General features: G+C 44.0%; 2 protein-coding genes across 2 annotated transcripts in view; both read right to left on the reverse strand.

Annotated features, from left to right (window-relative positions):
• Positions 1-550: 550 nt before the first annotated feature.
• usp44 (ubiquitin specific peptidase 44) lies at positions 551-10312 on the reverse strand. Its single transcript, XM_048610556.1, has 2 exons — positions 10199-10312; positions 551-2078 (listed from the first exon to the last, which is right to left on the reverse strand). The coding sequence occupies exon 2, from the start codon at positions 2021-2023 to the stop codon at positions 551-553; it is 1473 nt and encodes a 490-aa protein (XP_048466513.1). The 5' UTR covers positions 2024-2078; positions 10199-10312.
• Positions 2074-21556, reverse strand: part of LOC109923360 (netrin-4-like) — an 82297-nt gene continuing 62814 nt past the window's right edge. The window contains exon 8 of the mRNA XM_048610557.1: positions 2074-2078. Coding sequence (XP_048466514.1) covers positions 2074-2078 — 5 coding nt within the window. The remainder of the gene's footprint in view (positions 2079-21556) is intronic.

Below are 21556 nucleotides of genomic sequence, written 5' to 3' on the forward strand. Positions count from 1 at the left end.
CTTTCACAATTTCCCATTTCTAACATTTAATTGCATTTCAAAGGCTGTATGATGCAAAAGCCTGAATCGAAATATTTGGTATGGAGAGTATCACAGCCCCTGCCCTCAAAGAAAAGACTACCCAGAGTTCTTCAGAGTGGCAGGAAACAAATCCTACCTCTGGATAGTGATAAGGAGTAAAACCCTGAGTGATCTGCCTCGTTTAATTCAAAGTAAACAGAGGCAAGTTTCTGAACCATCTAAGTTCAGCAGGGCCTGGAGAATTTTCCAGGCTCGGTAGCTCCTGACAGTGAACAAGTTAGTCCTTAAGTGCTTGGGGCTGTAGTTTTACTTTAAGGACTTAACCTTGACTCAATCGGCCCAACATTAATAAAGGCAAGTGGTGATCACTGAGATTTTACATGCTCGGCAAGATATCAGGGCTATTTTCTTGTGCAGCCTCAAGTTACTGAACTAGGATAGTAAAGAGGGTAAAGTGAACCGAGATGTTGCCATTGTTGCTGAACTGAAATGCAAGATTTTAATTATGACTCTTGAAATCAATTTGGTACTACATCATTCGTTTGTCAAAAATCAGAAAATGCCACCGTAAAGACTTGCTCGGTAATGCAACCAATACCTGACTGAGTAGTTGTCCGTGGAAAATGGTGTTGACCACAGTAAGAACTCTCTTGATTAGCTGTCGCTGCGATATGGGGATTGGGGCTGTACACATTGTTTTTGTAGCTTCCAACTCCTGCTGGACTTTATCCAATAACTCGCAGAGGAATTCTTGAGCATCCTGCTGAGCATATCCACGGAATGTTGGGATCAATCGCCATACACAGTGAAGCATAGCAAAGGGAGATACCAAAGCCCACTTGCCAGACCACATTACCAGAAAAAGGGTGTGGAGTTCATGACACAGAGAGATGTGCTTTGAACTTGGCTCCTTCAACTGAATTAGCTCCCTATTCCTGCTACTCGATGCTCCCCCACTCAATCCTTCAGAAAGACTGGGTCGTCTCAAGATTTTTTCCTCATCTATCAAAGATGTGCTTGAATTAATGTCACTAGCCAAATATTGCCGGCTTGAGGGTCTAGTTTTCCCATTTGCTGTACTGGCCAGCAGCTCCTGAGTTTGACTCAAATCAAAATGTAGGAAACACTCGCAAAATATTTGCAGATGACTTAGCACTTGCAGAATGGAGTTCATATAGCATGTATTTCCTAAGTTTCTCAGTCCTGTCACACCAGGTGTGACAGTTGGTCTCCGTTTAATAGGAGAATCACCAATTTTTTTCAATCTCACTGTGCTCGAGGTAAGGCCAGTTGTCACTCCTCTATATTTGGCTGGTGATCGTACAGCCGATGCGTCACTAACTTGAGAGAGTTCATTTAAACGGGAACTCTTACGTGGTGGTGCACTCAGCAACTCAGCATGTATCCGCTGCTTTAGCTCTTGTCGTCTTTTTCTGGCTTCTTCCCTTTTCAGTTCGGCCTCTTCCCTTAATCGTTCTTCTTCGAGCCTCAGCTTGCCACTGCTTGTCAGAGCGAACCAAGACTGAAACACCTTAGACAAGAGCAGTTTACGTCGATGCCAAAGTGCAGTGAACATCCTGTCCTCATTTCGCAGCTGCGCTTGTGCACAGCCCCGAGAAAGGTAAGAGTCATCACTTCCTGCCATTGACCGTAAAGTCCTACCACTTCGAGTTGTACAATCATAGTTCTGACTCTTGATCGCACTTAATGTGCTCCGCAACAATTTGAGATCGCCTGTCGCATTGTCATTCAGCACATAGTCATCACAAACGTAACAAAATACATAAAATTCATTGACTTCCAAGGCTACCGGGTGCTTGCTTTCCTGAAAATGTTTTAGTGCATGTTCTTCATTGTAACGTCCACAGGCAACATGTGAACAGCTGAGACATGCCCACATCGACTCCGTAGTATTGCAGTCCACACAATGCCATTTTTGGGGGTTTAAAATCGAATGATCCTGGGCAAGCCGAAGCCGCCCTACATGCTTGCATTTATCCATTGACTTTAAGCGTTATCATTCTTGGTGGTACATGACAAATATCCAATATGTTAACCTGCAAGATATACAAAAGAGAGGATAATGAAGATTAAGTTCAACTTCAACAAGCAGACACATGTGGCACAATTTGTTAATGCTACATTACCAAAATGATAAGGGAAAGTTACAACTTTTCCATATGGAAATATGGTTATCAGCAACTCTGGTTCAATGAGGAGTGCAGGATGGCATGTCAGGAGTAGCATCAGGCCTAACTAAAAATAGGGTATCAGTCTAATGAAGCTACAATTCAGGACCATTTGTACACCAAACAACAGAAATAGTACAAAATACAAAGTTAAACGGTCCCCCAGCTAACAGATTAGATCAATATTCCTCAGTCCTGTCACATCCATTTGTTAAAAAATGGTGGGCAATTGAACTATTTTGTGGAGGAAATTTCCCATCCTCAAATAGTGGGGGAGCCCAACAGACCACAAACAGGAAATTGTGCTGAAGATATATGCTACAGAACTAGCCCTAGCCAAGCTCTTTCAGTCCAATGCAACAAAGGCATCTACTAAATAATTGGAAAATTGCCCAGGGATGTCCTGTCTACAAAAAGCAAGTTAAATTCAACCTTGTCAATTACCACTCCAACCAGCTTTGGTCCAAATGTGTGGAAAAAAGCTGAAATCCAGAGGTGAGTCTGACCCTTTGCCCTTAACTTTCAATGGCATTACAACGTTACAAATAGATTTCTCAACATCAGGGTTTCCCAAAGTGACGGTTGGGACTCCAAATGCTAAAATTTCAGAGAAGCTGAAATCTCAGGACCATGAGCTCCAAGTTTGCAATGATCCTCACAAAGCTTTATCCTCTACTGTCTGAGGTCCTCCCTCCTCCATCCACTCCATTGTCATCCAGGAGTCATACAACTTTCAAGCCTCTAAAACCCTAAGTCTATGCTTCCATCTATGTCTATTTCTCCACGTTTCACTCTGGATTTGTCTCTCTCACTATCTTTCTGTCTTTCTCACCTTCTTCTTTTGCACTGGTGCTTTGAAAAGACCCAAGGCTTTCCAGATAAAGTGTTTTTTTTAAAAACACCCACCATGGTATCCTAGAAAACAGTAGCAAAGTATGTCTTGGGGGCAGTACCACAAAACGCAAGTACTTGCTTTATAATTATTGTATGTTTCAGGTAAATATTCTAAACTGTGTTTCCAGTTCATGCATGTGTGGTCAGGCTTCTTATTCCAAAATGCAAAATTCCAAAACAACTCAGTCTCATGCATTCCAGATTGGTTTCAAATTCCAGCAAGGCAAATGAAGAATTGATAAATACAGATTGGTTTCAAGTTCGAGAAGGCAACTGTAGAAGTAACAAGAAACAAATGGGTGTCCATAAACAAGTATTAGACTTAGAAAACATTAAAATGGGGTTACCAAAAAGCACCACTGGAGTAGAATACGATGCTTTTTAAACACTACTTCACCGGAGGCGCACTGACGATGTTACCTAGCAGGGTGATGAAACGTCTGCAATCAAACACACCAGCTCAGCGAGCAAGTCTACAACCTCATCCACAACCCGAGCTACAAATCTTCTCAAAAACTACAGCTAAAATGCAACTATGTGAATATACTTCAGAATCAAGTTTGGTCTCAAGAAAGAACTGAAATTCACCAATGGTAAGCAGTTTGCTAAGCATGGTAAATACAAAATTAATATCTGTATCAGAACTGACAACCGACTAATCTGACAGACTTTTGCACAAATCTTAGCTTTTAAACCCACAGAAGGAACTCCAGTGGTAAATGGTCCAAAAAAGGTCTAAAAACTATACATGAAAGATACTGTGGAGAGGAAGCAGGAAATGTGTACAATTATAAGGAGCATGCATTGTCAAATTACTCTTGTGACTTGTGCCAGGATGACTACTATGAGGCACTGCAGTTAACGGTCAAAGATTTGAGTGACATTATGCAACATGGATGTCAAAATCCAACTCCAGTGCTCATCTGACCTCCCAACATGCAATTACGGTTAACCAAAGGTTATCCAAAATTCTGCAGTCTATATCCTAACTCGCATCAAGTTCCATTCATCCACCACCCGTCTGCAGCCTGACCTACACTGACTCCCAGGTCAGCAACATTCGATTTCAAAATTTGCATCCCGGTTTTCAATTGCCAAGTACACAAACAATAAGGCAGCAATAGCATGGAATTTCAATTCTTCTAGTAATAGGGCAAAAGGCATAGGTAGCACGGAATTCTTAACATATGGATTGGGAGCAGTCAGAGGCTATTGAGTCCCTTGAGCCTGTCTGCCATTCAATAAGACCATGGCTGATCTGCTTAATCTACATTCCTGACTCCCCTTTCATTGTCTTGCATATCAAGTATCTACCTATCTCTACCTTAAAAAATTTCAAAGACTTTGCTTACACCACAGTTTGAGGAAGAAAGTTCCAAAGACTCATGACCCTCAGAAAAAGATTCTCTTAAAATGAGAGACCTTTATTTTTAAGGAGCGACTCCTAGTTCTAGGCTCTACCACAAGAGGAAATATCTGTTCCACATCTGCACTGTCAAGGCCCCTCAGCATCTTATTTGCTTCAATCAAGTCACCTCATTCTCCTAAACATACGCATACACAGCAACCCAAAGAGGGCAGCAGTTCTGGCTTTAGTTCTAGGAATAAAGTTGGTCAGATAGGAGGAGTATCAGTGGGTCGGTATTTTTGTCACATTGATCAGAACTCAGTTTGGTTTAGCACAGTTATGGAGAAGGACAGATTGAAGAGAGAACAGGCCAATTTTATTAAGCTACAATATAATTAGACAAAGTGGACTGGAATCAGTCGCTTGAAGGTAAATCAATGCCAGAGAAGTGAGATACATTCACTAAAGAGATAGATGCTGCTCAGAAATATCTAGCCATGAAAGAAAAAGGCAGGACTCCCAAATCTAGACTCCACCCCCACCCCAGATGTCAAAGAGCACAGAAAGATAAGAAAAGAATATTTGTCAGATGAGAAAATCTCAATACAGTCAAAAGCTTAAAATATAGAAAATATCAGTGTAATTAGAACATTTTTTAAATATTTAAAAACCAGGAAAGCAAAGAGATGGCATAAAATAATTTTGGAAAGCAAATTAAAGGAAGTGCAAAAACTCAATATATAAAGAGCAAGACAGGGATCTTATGGTACTGTGGTAGCATTCCTACCTCAGCCACAGGGTCAAGTACCACCTCCTCCAGGGATGTATAATAACAGCCCTGAAAAGACTGGCTGAAAAATATCTATAAAGAGCAAGACGATATCTAAGGAAAGAGTAGAACTGACTAGAGACTTTATATAACATAATACCCTGTCCCAGTCTTCACAAAGGAAAGTAGATAATGCAGACATCATGGCTTGAAAGTGAGAAATACTGGACAGCATAAACATTAAATGCTTTACCATCTTTGGGTGACTTTTCAGTTCTGAATAAAATGAATCCCTAGATGCTAAGAGAAGCAAGGGACACTGGGATAGAAGCTCTGACCATTGTTTTCCAACACTCTTTGGTAACAGGTTGAGTGGCAGAGGACGGATGAACAAGTAACATTGTTTAAAAAGGATGGAATGGACCAAATAGTTAGCCTTGGTAGGTAAGTTATTGGAAAAATCCAAGGAACAGAATAAACTTTCATTCAGAAAGGTGCAGATTAATGAAGAACAGTAGCATAGATGCATTAAAGAAAGGTCATGATTAACTTGACTGAATTCTAAGAGAAAGGGCTCAAGAGACAGAAACCATTGCTATGCTTAAAAAGTACTTGAAAATACATTTTAAGTGTTGTAACATACAGGGCTATGGAGCAAGAGGGTCTTGGTTGTCTAGTTCTTATTGACTGGCCTGTGCATGACCTTCTTCCATGGCCTCAGCCCTCTCTATTTCAATAACCAACCTCAGCTCTACAATCAATATTCTTTTTCTCCTTTTGTGCATGGCCTGTTCCACGCAATATGCAGTGTCTTTAAAAGTGCTGCATGGCTCATCCCTGATCTCCACACAGTCTCTCACCCACGCTTCGAAGAAACATCATTTCTGATATCGTAGTTCCACCAACTGTGGCTTCTTTTGCATGTTGAATGTTCATTTTTCCACCACTAACAACTGCTCCTTCATCTGGTCACACTCTGGAAATACTGATCTAACACACTGCACATCAAGTGATTTGGGGTCATGAAAGAATGCAGTAAAATGCTTTTACAATTTTCTCCACTGTGCCAGGTCTGAGTCAGTGAACTTCACAACACAAAATACAACAGCATTTGAGATAAGACAAAATGAAAACTAGCTAGGAACCAATACGTAAAAAGTGGAATTTTGATAACTTTTAAATTTATCTCTGGGGAAACCAAGCTGAACTGCACAGACAGCAAAGGAGTTTCAAGAAATCAAGCAAACTCTCCCGCCATTGTTCCTTCTGCAAGCATTCAGTCCACTACTCTATCACCCCCAATGCCCTGTTCTCTATCGAAACATTCATACTTAATCTAGACCTCTCTCTTCTCATCCCATTAACACCGTTTGACTCCATACTACCAATTCTTTCATTTAACCTTTGTCATCAATTCAATTATAGACTTTCCCACTTGTTCCTTTTCCGATCCTTCTGCCTTCCAGCAGGAACGGGAAATAATTCCAACTAGTTTTGGATGACTTATGGAAGTGCTCCCTAGTTTTGTAATACGGCTTTACAACCTAAATAGGTGATAGCTTTCAAGTAGAAACACGCTGAATTTTGACTGATGCAGGTGACGCTCGGTAAACAGATTGAAATTAATGGCGGGGTTGGGGTGGGGGCTGAGGAGGACAACAAGAAGAGATAGATATGAAGTTTTCTCACACAAAGACTCCTGACCAATACTGGGCCAGCTTCTGCAGTGGAAACAGGTGAGTGAAAGGAAAAGTCGTTTGCAGCTTCAGAAAACGTGTTTTAGGTAGCACGTTTAACATAAGAACATAGGAGGAGCGGGTCAATCAGCTCCTCAAGCCTGCTCTGTCATTCCAGATCATGGCTGATCTACCTCAGCACCAGATTCCCTCACTATCCCAAAATGCTCTGATTAATGATTAGAAATCTATCAAACTATCTTAAACTTAATGACTGAGCTTCCACAGCCAAGAGACAAAACTCTAAAGAATCACTACCCTGAGTGAAGATGTTCCCTCTTATGACAGACGTAAATGATTTGCCTTTTATTTTGAGACTGTGTTCTCTAGTTCCAGATCCCACAGCCAGGGGAAACATCCCTTCTGCATCTATGCTGCCTACCGATACAAAGAAATGTATCAGTTTCTAGGAGATTGCCTTTCATTCTTCTGAACTCCGGAGAATACAGGCCCTGTTTCCTCAATCTCTCCTTGCAGGACAGTCTTACTATCCCAGGAATCAGTCTGGTGAAGCTCCACTACATTCCCTCTATGATAAATATATCCTGAGGCAAGGGGCCAGAACTGCAGGCTCACGTGTTCTATACAATCGAAGACCTCTTTGCCCGTACTCAAATCCTTTTGGGATAGCCCTTTATGTGAAGATCAGCATGATTCAGGGGCTTACCTTTTAATCCCATTAATGTTTCCAATACCATTTCTTTTTTTAAATATAAGTGGTTATTTCTTTCACTTCCACATTCTCATTGGACCCTTTATTTCAGGGAGACTTCTTGTGTCTCTCTCCTTCGATGTCTATTGTTCTTTCCAATTTATTTAGCTTCTATCATTTCTCTACGTCCAATTCTGCTCTGCTTATAATGCATCCACATTCGCCATTGCTAATCTTTTTCTTTTTAACATACTGATGAAGCATTTTACAATGCATTCATATTCTATTCTCTTTATACTTCTTTGCTGCATTCTAAAATTCTGCCAATCCTCAAGTTTATAACTGTGTTTGGCAACTATATAAACCCTTCAACCGCGAGTAACATTGCTACACCATAGGATATAGGAGCAGAATTGGGCCATTTGGTCCAAGTCTGCTCCACCATTTGATGTTTCTCAATCCAATTCTCCCACCCTCTCCCCACGATCCTTGATACTCTTACTAATCAGAACCTATTTATTTCTGTCTTAAATGCAATCAACGACTTGACTTCCACAGCCTTCTGCACCAATGGGTTCCACAGATTCACCACCCTCTGGCTAAGGAAATTCATCCTCATCTCAGATCTAAGAGGTCATCCCTTCACTTTGAGACTGTGCCATCAGGTCCTACTAATGGAAACACCATTTCCAAGTCCCACTCTATCCAGGCCGCTCAGTAAGTTTGTAAACTAAGTTTCAAAGAGATACCCCCATCACCCTTCTAAGCTTCATTGAGTACAACCCAGAGACTTCAACTGCTCTTCATATGACAACATTCATATTTCACTTTTTCTAGTATTTTTCCTTCGTTTAAGAAAGGTAAGTTTTCTGAAAACCAAATACTAAATTAGACCACAAGACATAGGAACAAAAGTAGGCCATTCAGCCCATCAAAGCTGCTCCACAATTCAATGAGATCACAGCTGAACTGATCATTCTCAGCTCCATTTTGTTACACCTCCTGAATAATCCGCGATTCCCTTATTAATTAAAAATCAACCCATTTCAACTTTGAATGTACTCAACGACACAGCATCAACAGCCCTCTGCTGCAAGGAATTTCACAGATTCACCACCTTCAGAAGAAATTCTTCCTCGTTTGCCTTAAACACATGACCCCTTATTCTAAGATCATGCCCACTTGTCCTAGTCTCTCACATAAGGGAAAACAACCATTCTGCACCTACCCTGTCAAGTGCTCTAAAAATTTTGTAGGTTTCAATAAGGTTGCCTCTCTTTCTTCTTTATTCCAAAGAATATAGGCCCATACTACACAACCTCTCCTCAAAAGGCAAGGCTCCATACCAGGTATCAGCCTAGTGAGCCTTCTTTGGACGGTCTCCAATGGTCAGTATATCTTTTCTTAGATCAGGGGCCCACAAATGTTCATTTGTATTCTAGCTGTGGTTTGAATATGCATTGTACAGTTTTAGCAAAACGTCCTTACTTTTACATTCAATTCCCCTTGAAATAAAGGACCTCAGTCAATTTGCCTTCATCAGGGTCTAGGCCCAAAACATCAGCCTCTCTGCTCCTATGATGCTGCTTGGCCTGCTGTGTTCATCCAGCCCTGCACCTTGTTGTCTTGAATTCTTCAAATACTTGCGACTTCCGATTTACTTCAAACTTTTTGAAATATTGTTCCAGCCAAATCAACATCATATTTTCATAATTTCCCTTGCTTAGGTTTAACATCTTAGTTTCAGATTGAACTACATCTTCAAACAGTGGAAAATTTTTAATCATACTATAATCACTATTTCCTAAAAGTTATTTTACAAGATAAGCAGTTAGCCATTTATCACTGCATAACAATAGATCTAAAATAACCCATGACAAGTTGGTCACTCAAAGTATTGCTCCAGAAAAACATCTCAAACAGACTGCAATACGGTACTGACACTTAGTTATATTCGTCCAATCGATATGCAGACTAAAGTCATTTCAGAATCCCTTTTACCCAGTAGATTTCATTCTTCCTTCCTTCCATATCCAGGATGCCATTCCTCATCACACTCCCTCCCTTTACCCTGGGATCCTCACTTCCAACGATCCTAGAGAACCTCAAATCCCTCTGCTCCTCCCATCGAGCCCTCAGGGGGACACGTTTCCAACTCTCTCCTGAAGGCTACTTCACTTCACAGAGACCCTCCTCACTCACTCTCTCTTCATCCCATCCCATCCCTTCCCTTCCCTTCCCATCCCTGGGGACCCTCCCCCACCCTACTATCTTTCTCATTCTCCGGCCCTCAATCTCTCTCTCTCCCTCACACCCTCCCCTCAGGGATGCCTCCTACTCATTCCAACACCACCTCTCCTTCTCCATCCGTCGGGGACCCACGGTTGCTTCTCCGAGGGAGAATGAGGGAGGTTTCCTTGAGGGAGGGTGGGAGGGAGAATGGGGGGGGGGGGGGCTGGGTGAGGGAGACTGGGGGGAGCAGACAGATTCACCTCCCCCGCCCAAATTCTCGTCCTCCTCCCATTCTCATTCTCCTTGTTGCCCCCTCCCCCGGGTGCTATGCGTTATTGATCGGGGCCTGCTCCTTACCCTGGCGGCCCAGGGCCGGGTGCTCTTGGGGCCGAAGTTTCCATGTCGCGCCCGCAGCCGCCAATTCAAAGCGCCGCCATCTTGTAGCGTCACCGCTTTAAGGCGGGCGCGCCGGGGCAACGTTTTGCGTCACCGCGTAACGACCGCGTCCAGCGTCTACCGTCACGCCGTAAGGTCCCCGACCCGTGCTGCGTCACCGCATATTGACACCGCCCAGCGTGTGCGTCACTGCGCCGGCTTCGTGCGGTTATGGCCCCGCCCCTCAGAGAGCTGTCAATCTCCCAGGGCCTTGTCCTGGGAACAACGTGCAATCCAATTGCCTAAGCATCAATGCTTCATCACTGACCTTCTCTCCATCATAAGGTCAGAAGTGGGGACGCTCGCAAATGATTGTACAATGTTTAACAACAACCGTGACTCCTCAGATACTGAAGCAGTCCATGTTCAACCACAACAAAGCTTTGTAGAGCACCGGCGCACTGTGCATGACAAACGACAACACCTTCCAGTCACGGACCATTTTAACTCCCACTCCCTGGGTGACATGACCATCCTGGGTCTCCTCCAGTGTCACAATGACACCACCCGCAAACTGGAGGAGCAGCACCTCATATTCCGCCTTGAGCCTACAGCCCAATGGTCTCAATGTGGACTTTACCAATTTCAAAATCTCCCCACCCCCGGCCTCATCCCATGACCAACCCTCTCTCTCATCCCCACCTCCTTGACCTGATACAACCTGTCCATCTTCTCTCCCGCCTATCCTTTACTCCCACCTCACTGACCAATCCCCACCACTGCCTACCTGCACTCACCTATCACCATCCCACCTACCTTCCCCAGCCCCACCCCTCCTCTATTTATTTCAGAGCTTCCTTCCCCTTCCCCAATTTCTGAAGAAGGGTCCTGACCCGAAACATCAACTTTCCTGCTCCTCTGATGCTGTCTGGCCTGCTGTACTCCTCCAGCTCCACACTGTGTTATCTCTGACTCCAGCATCGGCAGTTCTTATCTTACTATCTCTGGACAATATTCAGGCTTGTGATGACATGTGGCAAGTAATATTCATGCCACACAAATGCCAGGCTATGACCATCACCAATAAGGGACAGTCTAACCATTGCAACTTGACATTCAATGGTGTTACCATCACTGAGTCACACATTATCAACATCCTGGGGATTACCATTGACCAGAAACTCAACAGGACTAACCATATAAACACAGCAGAATCAAAAGCATGTCAGACGCTTGGAATCCTGTGGCAGTAATCACCTCTTGATTCCCTAAAGCCTGTCGGCAATCTACAAGGCACAAGTCAGAACCATAATGGAATATGTGATAGATGGAAGATCATTGGTGAAGCAGCTGAAGATGGTTGGGCGTAGGACACTACTCTGAGGAACTCCTGCAACGATACCCTGGAGCTGAGATGACTGACCTCCAACAACCACAACCATCTTCCTACATGCCAGATTAAATGATAGAGGTTGATTGAAGTGATTTGTCAACAAGGTTTGTCATTATTGTATCAGGTTGGAAGAAGATGAACTGGATGGACATTGGTTTTTTTTTGGTGTGGAATTTCCCATGTTCCTCCTGGTGTCCTTATCTCTGCTACAGGGATATCTACAAGATGGCGGATGGTGGAATAATCACTTTCAGCAGTGACACATTGAAGCTGACTGGAATGGCATAGGAAGAGATGTGCAGAAACAAGAAGCTCAGCTGGTTTAGAAGACCCAAGAGTGGGCCAGAGATTCCGGCACCTTCTCAGCCAACTGTTCTCCTTTGCAGCAGAACCACAGTGTGCGTGATGCTTATCACAGAGTCACAGCAAGCCGCATTTTATACGACAGAAGGCTGGCAGTTCTACCCCTTTTAAAGAAACAGCTAAGGAAACAAGATGGGTTCAACAGTCCCAGCGAGGCACTGTAACAGAAATTAATCAAAAATTTACAAAGGCAAATGATTTAAATTAGATTTAAATATAATTTGAGGGTTGGGAGATGTTGAGCACAGTTCATCTATTTTAAAATATAAACCAATTTGCCAAATCAAATCAAACTAGGAGATGCTATCAAATTACAATTTTTATCTCGAGCGGTAATGATGTATCCTAGCCTTTGTGTTGCTCACTGGTCAGCACAGGCCTAAGGCTTTCTGGTGGACCATACACACTACCGTTCCCAAGATACCCCAGTATGGACTTCACCATGTAAGAGAGCCAGGGATTCAGCTGCAACAGCGCTCTTCACAGCCCATGGCCTGGGCCTGTTAATGGCCACAAACCTAGCCTTAAAACCAATAGTTGGAGATGGGAATTGACCAACAGAAAATATGAACTCAAAAACCTCCACTTTAGCCGAAAATGTTGTTTCAAATACCGACAGTGTCTGCACCTCCAAAGCAATTTATACTTTTTTGAACATGTAAAGATGTTGTGAAGACCAGAGGATGTGCTGTTTAAAGTCTACCTCCTCTCTCTCCGTCAATTCAACTTCACATTGCTGCCAAAGCATCTGGATAACTGGCTGATGTTTAGCGACTGCATTGTCTTTCATCAGCCCAGTCATGTCAGGTTATCACCGTGAAAGTGCGTTTATTGAAGAGACATCAATCACTGACTCTTCTTCCACTGAACCCGCTGATTCTCTGCTGTTGGCAGATACATACTCCCAGCCAAACCAACCTGTGCATTTACGTAGATGGGGAATGGGAAATGGTATGGGCTTGGAGAAGGATCAGAAGTGGGAAATTAGGGATGGAAGTGAGGGGATACGAGTGGTGTGAGGATGAAGTTGAGAATGGGGGTAGGATCCATGTGAGAATGGGGGTGAGTTGAGAATGGGGTCTATTAATATTGGTGTGAATGGGGAGGGTGAGAATGTGAGTGTGAGAATGGGGAATGTGAAAATGGGTGTGAGAATGGGGAGTGAGAATGGGGGTATGAGAATAGGGTTTGGGATTAGAGTGAGAATTGGGATATGAGCATCTTATCTTCAGTCACCTTTCTCCAAGCCCTCTTTCACTCCCCCATTCTCAAAGCCGCTTCTCAGCTTTATTATCATACCCACTTCTCACTGTCTATTCTCATCCTCCCATTCTCAGGCTTCACTTTCTCCTTCTGACAACTTAATCTCAACGTCACATTCTGAGACTATTATTTTCAGCCCCATTTTCAATGCCCTGTTTCCAAACTGTACTCACAGGGTCCTATCTGCATTCTTAAGCCACATTCTCAAACACCCCCATTCTCAAACATCCCCATTCTCAAACGCCTCCATTCTCAAACACCTCCATTCTCAAGTGACCTCCCATACTCCAACACCCTTATTTTCAGATCCACATTCTCACGACCCAATTCTCACACACCATATTCTCAAACACCTCCACTCTAAACCACACATCCCCATTTCACACCCCTATTCTCATCCCCGTACACTCTCATTCTCCCTTCCATTCTTATCCCATTCTCAGCTCTCATACTCACATCCCATTCTCTTCCCCCCACTCTCAACCCCATGAATGACCCTCCCTCCATCATAAGGTCCAAAGTGGGGATGTTTGCCAATGATTGCACAATGTTCAGCACCATTCGTGACTCCTCAGATACTGAAGCAGTCCATGTTCACATGCAACAAGATCGGCACAATATCCAGGCTTGGCTGACAGGTGACAAGTAACATTCACACCACACAAATGCCAGGCTATGACCATCACCAGTAAGAGACAATCTAACCAGCCGCCCCTTGACATTCAATGGTGATACCATTACTGAATGCCCTACTATCAACATCCCGGTGTTACCATTGACCAGAAACTCAACTGGACTCACCACATAAACACAGCGGCTATAAGAGCATGTCAGAGGCTAGGAATACTGCAGTGAGTAACTCACCTCCTGATTCCCCAGAACCTGTCCATCATCTACTAGGCACAAGTCAGGAGTGTGATGGAATGCTCCCCACTTGCCTGGATGAGTCCAGCTCCAACAACACTCAAGAGGCTTGACGCAATCCAGGTCAAAGCAGCCCACTTGATTGGCACCACAAACATCAACTCCCTCCACCACTGACACTCAGTAGCAGCAGAGTGTACAGTTGACAAGATGCATTGTAGCAATTCACCAAAGATCCTCAGACAGTTCCTTCCAAATCCACAACCACTTCCATCTAGAAGGACAAGGGCAGCCGACACACTGGAACATGACCACCTGCAAATTCCCATCCAAGCCACACACCATCCTGACTTGGAAATATATCGCTGTTCCTTCATTGTTGCTGGGTCAAAATCCTGGAACTATCTCCCTAAAGGTACCCATTCTCTACTCACCATTCTCAAATACCCTATTCACTTCACCCTGCCCATTCTCAAACAACCTTATTCTCACCCCCATTCTCGTACACCCATTTTCAGCTCCATTCTCACTCCCATATTCACACCCCCATTCTCACTCACATACACACACCCCCATTCTCACTTACATTCTCACACCCCCATTCTCACTCACATTCTCACACGGTCCCTATTCTCACTGCCCCGTTCTCAAACACCCCAACTCTTGTCCCCATCCTCATACCCCCGATCCTATCGCCACATTATCACTATCCCACACTCACCCCATACTCACACATCTTACTCACCCCTGTTGTCAAACATGCCAATACTCACCATCCCCATTCTCACATATCCCCATTCTTACACCCCCACTCTCCCTCACACCCATTCTCACACTCCCCATTCTCATACACTCCCATTCTCACGCATCCCTATTCTCACACATTCCCATTCTCACACATCCCCATTCTCAGACTTCCGATTCTCACACATCCCCATTCTCACACATCCCCATTCTCACACTCCCCATTCTCACACTCCCCATTCTCACACATGCCCATTCTCACACATGCCCATTCTCACACATTCCCATTCTCACACATGCCCATTCTCACACATGCCCATTCTCACCATCCCCATTCTCACCCCCCATTTTCAGCTCCTCATTTTAAACTCCCACCCATTTTCAAACTCACATTCTCAGAATTCCTCCCTCAATAACAAAATCCCATTCCAGACCCCTAGTCCACATTGTCCAATATCACCACGTGCCCCCCTCCCCTCCCAACACTCTCGCCTGTACTCTGAGATCCTATTCCCACCTCCCTATTCTCAGCTGTCCTAGTCACAACGACTCTTTCTCAGCCTCCGTTCCCCCACCCCATTCTCATGATCATTCTCACAGCCCAGTTTCCACCTTCGGGCCGTGTGGTGACCTGCCATTAGATGTGGGGAGCAGCATTCCCATTTCCAATGTGCTCAGAGCAAGCTCCCCCATTGAAGGATATAGAAACAGTTGGCCATTCGGCCCATCATGCCTGCTCTACATTTGATACAATCACTGACATTTACCCTTAATGCTATTGTCCTCCACTATCCCTGTTTAAGAACTAAAACATCGGAGCAGAAGTAGGTCCTTCAACCCATTGAGTCTACTCTGCCATTCAATGAAATCATGGCTGATCTAATAATAGTCAACTCCACATTTCCCCATGATCCTTGATTCCCTTACTGATTAAAAATCAGCCTTGAAAATATTTAAAGAATTCCACAGAGTTGCTATCTTCTAAGAGAAAAAAAACTCCCTCTTTATCCCTTTCATAAATCTGCACCCCCTTTCTCTGAGATTATACTCTCTCGTCCTAGACAAACCCACAAGGGGAATCACCCTCTCCACATCTAATCTGACAAGTCTAAAAATCTGAGATAGTAGGAACTGCAGATGCTGGAGAATCCGAGACAACAAGGTGCAGGGCTGGATGAACACAGCAGGCCAAGCAGCATCATAGGAGTCTAAAAATCTCATATGTTTCAATTAGGTCGCCTCTCATTCTCTGAACTTCAGTGAATATCTTTATTGTTATCGGTTTTGAGCATGTTCAATGATTGAGCTTCTGACACCCTCTGGTGGAGGGAGTTCCAAAGATTCTCTAGGCTCTAGTTGAAGAAATTCCTCCTCATCTCAGTCCTAAATGGCACCTTTCATTCTGAGCCTGTATCACCACTCCCCAGTTCTAGACACCCCAGCCGAGGAGAAATACCCTCCTGCATTCCCTCTGCATCTATGTAAGAATTTCGTATGTTTTAATGAGATCACCTCTCATCCTCTAAAGTCAAGAGAACACAGGCCCAGTCTCGTCAGTCTCTCCTCTTAGGACTGTCCCACCATCCCAGGAATCAATCTGATGGACCTTACTTGGGCTGTTGGTTGGGGTTAAATATTTGTCCGTGTCCTGAGGGGAGAATTGCTTTACTTCTCTTGAATAGTATCGTGGCATCTTTACCATCTATTGGGAAGGTTGCAGACTCCCTCAGGATGTCTACTCCATGGGAACTATTGCACCTTCTCTCCCTCCCTGTCTGTTGCCTTGTCCCGAAGTTGGATGAAAATACTGTTGTAATAGAATGTGAATGGGATCCCCCTGTCAGTCTGGAGACTCTCACTGACTGTTCAGGAAATCTTAGAGTCAGTAAATCCCCATGTCCCGGACAAACTGTGCTGAAAGTGGACAGCACGGTGCCTCAGTGGTTAGCACTGCTGTCTCATAGCACCAGGGACCAGGGTTCGATTCCACCCTCGGGCGACTGTCTGCGTGGAGTTTTCACATTCTCCCCGTGTCTGTGTGGGTTTCCTCCGGATGCTCTGCTTTCCTCCCACAGTCCAAAGATGTGCAGGTTAGGTGGATTGATCTTGGGGAATGTGAGGTTATGGGATAGGCATGTGGGTCTAGCTGGAATGCTGGTCAGAGGGTCTGTGTAGACTTGATGGACTGAATGGCCTCTTTCCACCCTTTGGGGATTCAATGATTCTATGTATTTGTTCCCTGTGCAGGGAGAGACCATTGGCCTGAAATTGGCCCCTATTGAAGTTAGACGACCGTCCCTCAGTGCTGTGGTGACCAAAGATTGGGGCTGTCTCCCTTATCAGCAGATGCCTGGGTAATGGGAGCAGGGGTGTCTTGTCGTTCACACTCTGCCTCTCTCACCAAGAATGGATTGTTATATGTTCAGACAGTAGGTGGCAGCATTGCTTTACGTTTCATTTCCTCCTTCAGTCCTCTGCCTAACAGCAGCTCTAACGCACACCCAGCACCAGGGGGCAGGGTAAGGGGCAGCTCTAACATACACCCAGCACCATGGGGCAGGGTAAGGGGTAGGTCATGAATCAGTCAAGCCTGAACAGGGAGTGATCAAACACATGGTGTTGGCCCCAGTCTGATCCACACTGGCCACCATGTGAAATCCGAGCTGCTGTGGCAATGTCCACTCTCATGTTCACCTTGTAGTGTAGAACTCTGGGCAGCGAAGGTGGGGGCCTCCATCTGACCGAGAATCTCTTCCTGCCTGTCAATGGGGTACAAGGTGTCACTCACAGGTCGCTGAATCTTCAGGTCCTGGAGTGAGACTCAAACTCAGAGCTTCCAGTTCAGAGACAGGGACACAACCCGCTACACCATGATGTATTGTGAAACTCTCCTGAAGGGGGAGCAGTGAGGAAGTTCAACAGGTTTAACACAGAGACAGACACACACACACACACAGACACACATGTACAGACAGAGAGACACACAGACATGTATGTACAGATGCACACATACAGAGACAAGAGACACACAGACACGCACATGTACAGACACATGTAGAGACACATGCACAGGCATTCGCACAGGCACACAAGTACAAGCGCACATGTACAGACACAAAGACACACAAACGCACATGTACAGACAGGCACAGATACACAGACACACAGATACATATATACAGGCTCAGACACACGGGCACATGTACAGACACACACACAGATAGACATGTATTGATGCAGACACACAGAGACGCACAGAGACTCACGTGCAGACGCAGACATGCACAGATAGACACACACACACTAACATAGAAACACAGATACACACATGCAGACTTCCATTCAAACACACAGAGACACAACACCCACACTCATACACACAGACATGTGCACACAGTCTCACACATTCACACACACAGATGCACACACATACTGATGCATGCACATACACACACACATGCACAAGCATACGCACTTTCACTCACACATTCAGATACACGTGCACTCTCACGCACACGTGCACGTACACATTCTCACAAACACAAATACCAGACAATTATGTGAAAGTGGGAAGGCCATGACTATATTAAATCTCCCTCTAGTCCTTCGGCCCCCACAGAATGATGAAAAGAAACCTGTTAAAACCTTTGTGTGCAGTCAGGGAAATGACACCCACCTTTGAAATTCCAGCATTCTATCTTTTTTGTTTTTGCGCAAGATTTTAACCATCTCAGTGCTGCAGGTCTTTTAGAGATCATTGTCTTTCACTTGTGTCATGTCTGGAGAAGTGAGTGACTCTCCATTCCAAACCACCATGTTTGGAGTTGGAACCTAATTGTACCTGAAAATAATATTTCCAATCCTCTTACTTTGAAGTCAGCAGTGACAGGTCTAAACAGGGTTGCCCTGAAATGTCAATAATGGGCCCTGCCAGGGGACGGGAAGATGATGCAGTTATCACTAGCATTGCCTGTATGAACACACCCAATTATCCAGTTTGGTCTCTTCAAGTCAGACACTTCCTGCCATTTACACCTATCTTCAACATGAAGAAACATGGGTTGATTTGGAAGTTGACAATGATTTGTTAAAGGAAAATTGTGTCTAACCAACTTGCTGGAAATGTTTGAAGAGGCATTGGAGAGGGTTGCTGAGGGTAATGCCGTAGATGTGGTGTACCTGGACTTCAATAAATATTCAATACAGTACTAAAGAACAGACTTGAAAAGAAATTATATTCACTGAAGAGATGGTGGCAACATGGATATAAAACTGGCTGAATGATAGGAAACAGAGTAATGGTCCATGGATATTTTTCAGGCTGGTGGAAGGCTTGTAGTGGAATTTTCTAGGGGTTGGTATTGGGACACTTGCTTTTCCTGATATACATTAATGATCTGCACCTTGGTGTGAAGCGGGCAATTTCAAAATTTGCAGATGATGCCAAATGTGGAAGAATTGTAAACTGTGAGATGGACAGTGTGGAACTCCAAAAGAACATTGACAAGTTTGTAGAGTACTGTGGGCTAATAAGTGATAGATGAAGTTCAATGCAGGGAAGTGTGAGATGGGAACTTTGGTACATGGACATACATTATAAAGTAAAGGATAGTATTCTAAAAGACGTGCAGGAGCAGAGATACTTGGGTGAATATGTACATAAGTCATTAAAGGCAGTAGGACAGGTAGAACTTTAATGAAGCATACAGTATTTTGGTTTTCATTAATAGGGCATAGAGTACAAGGGCGATTGTGCTGAACTTACATAGACACTGTTTAGACCTCTGCTGCAGTATTGTATACAGTTCAGAGCCCCATCTGATGGAAAGGATGTGAATGCATTCTGGAGTGTACCGACGTGATTTTACAAGAATGGTTCAAGGGATGAGAGACTTCAGCCATGGGGATAGATACTTGGGATTGTTCTCATTAGAGAGGACAAGGCTGAGGGAGGACCTGATAGAAGTTTGCAAAATCATGAGGAGTCTGGACAGAGTGATTTGGGATAAACTGTTCTCATTCCTAAATGGATCCTGCAAAAGAAGCAAAAACGCGATGAGAGTAACTGTTTTCACTCAGCGAATGTACTGCCTAGATATGGAGACAGATTCAATCTCGCAATTCAAGACATCATTGGATGATGATTTAAATAGAAATAACCTGCAGGGTTATGGGGAAAAGGTAGGAGATTGGCAGTAAGTTAAAATGCTCCGAGAGCTGTTTCAGACATGATTGGCCCAATGGCCTCCCTTTACACAGGAACAATTGTCTGATTCTGTGATACTTGTTATCTGTATCCCTCCCCTGCTACCTGGCGCGCTTGTTTAACTTCTAGCCATGGGCACCTTCCCCATCTCTCCCGGTTACTCGTGCTCCCCTTATTCAGCATTAAACCCATTGCTTTCATCTCCCTATGGTTCTGAAGAAGCGTCATACCAGACTGAAAATGTTAACTCGGTTTCTCTCTCCACAGATGCTGCCAGACCAACACTTTCTGTCTTTATTTCAGATCTTCAGCAATAGCAGTATTTTATTTTATTTCACAGTTTATCCAGCCTGCTCTAAATTTACGAAGAGCAGAGAGGGACAACCTGTCTCATTCAAACAGGTAGCATTGCTTCTGCATTTGACATCAGTGCTGCCTGTCGATCCAAGGACCACGATTTATTTGTGAATTTCACTCACAGCATAACTCTTCCTTTCTTAATACACCCTCTTGCCTTTTCTTTCTTTCTCATCTTTGCTCCATCTACACTTCCTGCTGTCTTGGGAAAGCAGCCAACATAATCAAAGACCCCTCCCACCTCGGTTATACTCTCTTCCACCTTCTTCTGTCGAGTAGAAAATACAAAAGTTTGAAAACACGTACCAACAGATTCAAGAACTGCTTCTTCCCTTATGAACGGACCTCTCATTTATAAAAGTTGATCTTTCTCTGCACCTTCCCTGTAGCTGTAGTACTATATTCTGTATTCTTTTCTATTACTCTGATATGCTATGTAAGGTATGATTTGTCTGGTTAGCGTGCAAAACAATACTTTTCACTGTATCATGGTACATACGACAATGATAAATCAAATCTGAATGCCTGCATTTGTCAGCCATGGTTCAATGATAATTCTCTCTCCTGTGGGACACAAGGCTCTTGTCTCAAGCCGTATTCTGCAGCAAAGATGCTTATCTGGCAGTTCCAGGGGAGTGCTGCTCTGTCTGTGGTGTTGCTTTTCAGATGCCCCTTTTGACCCTCTCAGCTGATGTAACATGCAGGTACCAGTTAGAGAGGAGCAGGAGAGCTCTCCCATTTACCTGACCAGTTTTCACCCTGACACCAACAACATTATCTGGTCATTAGCACTTTACAGTTTTTTTGTGGATTGTCTGTGGCAATCAGACTGAAGGATTGTCAGTCAGGAGATGGTAAGTTTTGCTTTATTCAGGCCTGGCTGTTTCAAACAACAAGCTTTCTCAGCAAATATCAATTTTGGATTCATACAGCTATCCTGCAGTATTACCTGGCAATTAATCCAAACTATTGCTTTCTTTAGCCTTTTGAAGACAAGTGATTTGAAATTTTTATAAGTGCATTTGCAAGTATTCTGAGATTGCTGTTAACTTTAACTGAACTGAACTAGGAACTGCAGATGCTGGAGAATCTGAGATAACAAGGTATAGAGCTGGATGAACACAGCAGGCCAAGCAGCATCAGAGGAGCA

The sequence above is a fragment of the Rhincodon typus genome, chromosome 22 (genome assembly GCF_021869965.1).
Source record: "Rhincodon typus isolate 14 chromosome 22, sRhiTyp1.1, whole genome shotgun sequence".
In the NCBI taxonomy this organism is placed as follows: domain Eukaryota; kingdom Metazoa; phylum Chordata; class Chondrichthyes; order Orectolobiformes; family Rhincodontidae; genus Rhincodon; species Rhincodon typus.

Excerpts from the sequence above, each read along its gene's own strand:
- usp44 (XM_048610556.1), bottom strand. The coding sequence starts at position 2,023 with ATGGATAAATGCAAGCATGTAGGGCGGCTTCGGCTTGCCCAGGATCAT.